Genomic DNA, 6,203 nt, shown 5'->3' on the forward strand with positions numbered 1-6,203 from the left:
GCCCAAGAACAGTATGATCAGGTACCAGTAAAGACTTTTGTTACAGGCGTGTCAAAATCACAACACGCTTTGTTTGTTCGCAGCGCGATCACCTTCTGGAATTTCTTCTCTTCTGGTTATCGAGGCAGTGGTGTTCTGGGGATTTCAGCTAGCGTCCAACAAGAAAGAAAGTGATCGAACACTTTCACTGATCGTTCAGCGCCTGATTAAGAGTGGGGTTTTGAGATCTTCTAGTCGACTCTCTTTTGGAATCCAGACTTCCGGAATCACTGGCGGTGATGATCATAAGAGCGGCAAGCCAGCATTCATTCAACCGGGAACATAATGATGGCTCCGTCCAGTTCGGACTTTACCGTTGTCACAGGAATATTCGTATGAATAAAAGTACTTCTATTTAGGGTACCCTTTATTTTTCTTTACTAAGATCTTATGGGAATGTACAGGACGATATACTGGCAAACGCAAGGTTTGCCAGCCATGACCCGGAGGGGCTAACCTAGTGGTTGACAAAGTCCTAGGCTCGATTCTGAAAACTCAAAATTAGCATAATCGACCAGAAAACCCTCGCATTAAAGGTACCACCTTTTATTTGTAAACGACGAATTCCAACTCAATTAAACGAGATTATTTAGGGATGAATTTTTATTATTAAAGCAAATGTCTGGCCTAACCTCTCGGATCTAACAGTCAAGCTTCAGAAGGATGACAAGGAGAATGACAAGGATTCAGAAGGAGAATGAGAAGTTTCGGAAGGAGACGGGCGAGCATGGATGAAAGACCCTCCTCGATGGTAACTGCGAATTCCCAGGACGTTTTGTTTGACCAAAGCTTGTCCAGGGAAAAGGTTGCCCAGGCACGAGCCATTGACAAGTGTGACAAACTTGGCATAGTATCCTTCACCTATGCCCGCTTTCTCGAACATAGAAGCCCACTCCTGCAGCCGCGCTCTAGTGGCCTTGCTGACCTTCTAGAGACTGTGACTATGGTAGCCAGGATGACCTCCTATGTGTGTGCCTGGATGAAGAACAAGCAACAGCTAGCAGCCAAGTGGGTCCAGTGCTAGGAGGAGTGTTTCCCCGCCGATGTACGATGGCCATATGGTGACATTGAGGATTCGCCTGACTCCGTGTACGCAAAGGTGGCGAAAAGGTGGGACGTGAACGAGTGTATCAAGACATCTCCGATTCGGAGAACGAACCCTAGCTCAAACATGTTGTGGCGGACAGTGTTCGTAGTGGATGAAGCTAAGTGCTTAAGCAGGAGGCCCTTTCTATCTCTACGAAGAGCATGTCGTACGTTGGCACCTGGTGCGCTAATGGTCGTTATGGATACAAGTGCTACAGTCTACGAAATGGGGAGAAGATAGAGCGAGGCTCTTGAGTTATAAGCTCCTGCATCCGGTATGCCATGCTGGGGGCATGGATAAGATCTCCGTAATCAGTAAGAAGTTTAGCGAGATTCCTGAGTGGCTTAAAGAACCAGGAAGGTGAATCAAGCAGGGCTGTTGAGGCATCGAAAAGAGGTTAATTAAGCTGCTTGGATTTAAGCTCCTCAAGGAGATGACGTCGTGGAATTTTGCCAATCTCCCGACGACGACGTCCTGTAAAAGGGCTATGAAGAACCCGAATACCTTGCGGTCATTTGCTTTGCTTGGTTTACAGATTTCGCCTCTAGTGGCAGGATCACCAAGAGTGCTGTGGGTTTCGCCATTGGATCCTCTCTTATCTGCTGCAGTTTCTCAGCAAACCGGAGACGCTGGCCAAGTTCTACGGTCCTTCAATGACTATCTACTACATTGAAAAACGGGCCTAAATTGTGTTCAAAATCCTCAGTAAGCTATAAGGGTGTTTTTGAGGAGCTGAAGCCCCGGCTGAGAATCAAGCAGCTGCTATCTCATCTACAGCATAGTGTCGACCTTCTTCAAATGCTTGAGCAGCGCGGTTTTACCACAGTCGTTTGGGTCGATACGACGAGCACGTTTTGTGGCGGCGCCGCAAGAATAGCCAACAGTATCAGCTTGGCCAGTTCATCGCCAACTAACGTCACGTAGTGATTTTGAGGTCTTCTACTTCCACCTTGTGGAAGACGCCCCAATGCAGTTCACATCCAGAGGAAGCAGGACAACTTTACGTGTGAAGGATGGCCTGAATGTCAAGAAGATTCCGACGTTCGAGATCGCTCTGAAAGCCATAACAGACGAGCTGCCGACTGATGCAACCAAGAGTGACCAGATGGAAGCCTTTTGTGCAGTTATAGGGAGAGGCAAGGTGGTGTGCCCAATCTTCATCCTGGACGGGGCCAACAAGCTCAAGGACTCAGGGAAAAATATTCTCAAACTTTTCAAGTCACTGGTGAAGCAGGACAGGAAAGCATATCTCATCCTGAGTGACTTCTTCAGATCGTGGCTGGAGAAGTTGTTCAATCCTGAGCACTGGAACGCATTTGGAGTTGGATGTTTCAAGGAAGAAGAGGCACGCAAGTTTTTAATGGCTACTTGCCATTGGGACTCTGACTGGGCTGGGAATCGGTCCGCATGAATTGTTGAAGCTACATCCTCGTGACCTCAAGAGCTTCGGATCTAAATCTATCGATCTATCTATCTTGTGTTTCTAGTCTCGCAGTGTGCCCATCGAAAAGCATGAGACATTATGCAAATGCAATGCAGTTTATTACTTTATCAAATTCTCCACCTTGTCCTCGCCAAATCCATTTCAGTAACGTTTTGGAGGAACGAGGAAGAAGGACGCTAAATGTATAGTTTATAGTCTCATCATTCTTAGATTGCACTATTTCTTTCTCTAGGACGTTACCAGCAGTCCTTACAGGAACAGCCACCACTTATCTCAAAGTGGTGAAACTTGCTCTCGTCTCGCAACACAATCCTCCTCCTCGTTCTCTCGGAGATGATCTTAAGAGCTGCATGACAATCCCAGCAAGCTCGAGATTTTTTAACCACTTGCAGCTCCCTACCGTGTGGCGTGGAGATCAATCCAAGACCGACTGCCAGCATCTCGCTGTGGTGGCGACGGGAATCCTGTTCATCCAGCACACATCTAGCAAGCTCTCGCCGGATCTCTTCAGCCCTGGGATGAGACGATCCATCACCAGCAGAGAATTCATGTACCACCTTGTCAATCTCGATGAAACTCTCCAACTCCTTGGACGGAACGGCTCCAACAAAACCATCCTCGAGTTTGTCCCTCCCAGCAGACGAGAAAATGCTCGACAGCATCACCAGTGCCTGGGAGTTTCCCACTAGGCCGTGGAGCTGGAACGAACGCTCCGCAACACGGGCTGCCCGATCGAAGTCACCGTGAACCTTGCAAGCGTTGAGCAGCGAGAAGCACACGGCCTCGGTTGGAAGGCACGGCATCGCAAAGAAGAGCTCCTCGGCCTCCCTCAGCGATCCTGCTCGAGCCAACGTGTCCACCAGGCACGAGTAGTGCTCCACCTTTGGAGTGAAGTTCGTGTAGTCTTCACGGATGGACGAGAGCTGCGAGACAGCATCCCGGCTTCTTCGACCGCCATGACTGATCGAGAAAAGGATGCTGACGAAGCTACTGTCGTTTGGAGTGACGCCTTCCAAGGTCAGGTCCCAGTAGAGCTCCATGGCCTGTGTGTCGTGTCCGTGTTGGGCGTAAGCTGCGATCATCGTGTTCCAGGCCACCACGTCTCGAGCAAAGATCTTGTCAAACACTGCTCGAGCCGATGCCACTCGGCCACACTTCCCGTAGAGGTTGACGAGCGAGGTTTTCACGACGATGTCCGACTCGATCTCCTGGGACAGACTCGAGTGAGTTGCATGGATCTCGCTGCCTCTCTCCAGCGCGGCCATGTCCGCGCAAGCGTCTAGGATGCTCACCACCGTGATCACGTTTGGCTTCACAAGCTTTTCGTCCATGATCCGCTCGTAGAGCTCCAAAACTTCTCGCCCGCGTCCCTGCTGAGCGTACGTCGCGATCATGGAGTTCCAAGTCACGATGTTCCTGGCAGTGATCCTGTCGAAGGCGTCCCTGGCGTCTTGGATGCTGCCACACTTCCCATACAAGCTGACGAGGGAGTTTCCCAGCATGACGAAGCTCTCGTATCCGGCAGCGGCGATTCTCTCGTGGATCGTCTTGGCCTCTTCCAAACTTCCACACGCCGCGAGCATGCTGACGAAGGTGACGTGATCCGGCCTCACTCCTTCCAGCTCCATGAGCCGAAAGATCCGGAACGCGTTTCGCTCACAACCATTTTGAGCGCAGGCCGCGATGAGAGCGCTCCAAGCCACCACCGTTCTCTCCGGCATCGCATCAAACACCTCCTTGGCCTGCTCGAGCTTTCCAAACCTCCCATACATCGTCAGCACGGCAGTCTGGACGATCAGACCCGAGTCGAAACCGCAAGCTCTGATCCGGCTGTAGGTCCTCTCCCCCTGCTGGACAGTCGAGCAAGAACTTAGAAGAGTCACAAGCGTAGCCTCTTTAGATCTCATACCTTGAAAGTCCATCTCGTGGTGGAGTCTCATGGCTTCTCGAGTAAAACCATGCTGCGCGTACGCTCCTAGCATCGAGTTCCAGCAATGCGAGTCTCTTACCTCGAGCTCGATCGAGTCGAAAATCTCCCTGGCAGCTCGCACAGCTCCACACTTGCCGTAGAGATTGACGAGCGCGGTGGCCACCACCAAGTCGGAGTGGAGTCCACTCTCTACTGCCACGGCTCGGACGCTCTGGCCGGAGGAGAGATCGCCGAGATCCGAGCAAACAGTGATAGCGATGCTGAGAGTGAAGCTATCGACGCGAATCCCCTCCAGCAGCATCCTCCAGAACAATCCAAGCGCCGCGTGAAAATGCCCATTGTGGGCATACGCCGAGAGGATCATCGTCCACGAGTACTCGTTCCAGCGCTTGATCCCATCAAACACTTCCTTGGCCTCTTCCACAAGCCCGCATTTGCCATACATTTCCACTGCCAGGTTCTTGAGGAATCGGAGCTTCTCGTGGCCGGTTCTTCCCACGAATCTCATCGAGTTGCCCTGGTCGCTCTTGACGATGTGGGCGTGGACTCGCCGCCCCTGCTCCGCGTCCCTGGCCAGCGCGCAACGCCGGAGCAGCGCTGCGTACGCCGCCGAGTCCACGAAATCCTGGCGCTCCATCGCGCCTACCTCCTCGCGCAATCCTAGATGTGAATCGCCGGGGAGCGGCTGCAGCGCCCATTCCGCTTGGATCGCGGCCACCATCGCTCATTGATCGGAAGAGCCCTAAAATAAATGTGGAGTAGAAGAGTTTAACTGAGCTAAAGAGTAAATAGCGAAAAGATCCAGAAAAGCCCATGAAGAGGATTGATCCATCCCAAGTCCTCTCCTCTTCATGGGCTTTCCGCGCCATCCTCCTCTTTGCCTGCTTAAGTCATGCTCTCTCCCAAAAAAATATCGGAAAGATCATGATCATGTCCTTGATATTATATTTTGATATGCTAAATTCTTGCCTCTTGCAAGGATACCTTTTACTTGGTGGCAAGCCTAAGGATATGTCATGTTGGTGCTAGTCTGATATATATAAGTTTGTTTATTGTGCCCGATCTGACCTTATCTATATGAATGCAATGTATGGATTTGTCCCTCTAGCTTTCATCTGCTTTTCGCCATCAGACCAAAAATGATGGTAGGGATGTCTCTCAGGTGCTGGTACTGGGAGATGTAAAACGAGGGAGCACTGCTTGCATCCCGTGGGATGCGTGGTCGATAGTGTCGGCCGCGTTTCACTTCTAGTCGATGAGCGCTGCAGCAGTAGGCAGTCATTGTAGTGCAAACCCATTCTAGGTCGAGGCCCAGTCGTGTTGTCCAAGCTCTCACCTCGCTCCACCATCCTCCATTTCTCTGGTACATGAGGCTTTAGCCTTGGCTATCTTGGTGGTCACGTTGCAGTGCTTTGATGAAGGAAATTGTCTGTTTCTATGGCTGGATAGTGCATTCTACCTGCTGATGCGATCCTTCACTCCCTGCCTCTTTGATAAAGAGTGTAGACCAGCTACTTGTACATGGTTGTCTCAGTTACTTGCTCCCTGGTATCGTGGTACCCCAAAAACCATGAGTTGTGTTTTGGAGAGGTTGACTTGCATACCTGCCTGCACATAAAATTGTGCCACCGTATCAAACAATTGCTGCATCATGAGGGCATCTGGAGCTGGTAGCAGAAGATCCATGTAGAGAGTCTCAAGTG

The 6,203-nt window shown here is 50.8% G+C and overlaps 1 protein-coding gene across 1 annotated transcript; it reads right to left on the reverse strand.

Annotated features, from left to right (window-relative positions):
- Nucleotides 1-2,806: 2,806 nt before the first annotated feature.
- LOC9633200 (pentatricopeptide repeat-containing protein At4g21065) lies at nt 2,807-5,221 on the reverse strand. Its single transcript, XM_024675643.1, has one exon. The coding sequence runs from the start codon at nt 5,219-5,221 to the stop codon at nt 2,807-2,809; it is 2,415 nt and encodes an 804-aa protein (XP_024531411.1).
- Nucleotides 5,222-6,203: the final 982 nt, after the last annotated feature.

The sequence above is a fragment of the Selaginella moellendorffii genome, unplaced genomic scaffold (genome assembly GCF_000143415.4).
Source record: "Selaginella moellendorffii unplaced genomic scaffold, v1.0 SELMOscaffold_15, whole genome shotgun sequence".
Classification (NCBI taxonomy): Eukaryota; Viridiplantae; Streptophyta; class Lycopodiopsida; order Selaginellales; family Selaginellaceae; genus Selaginella; species Selaginella moellendorffii.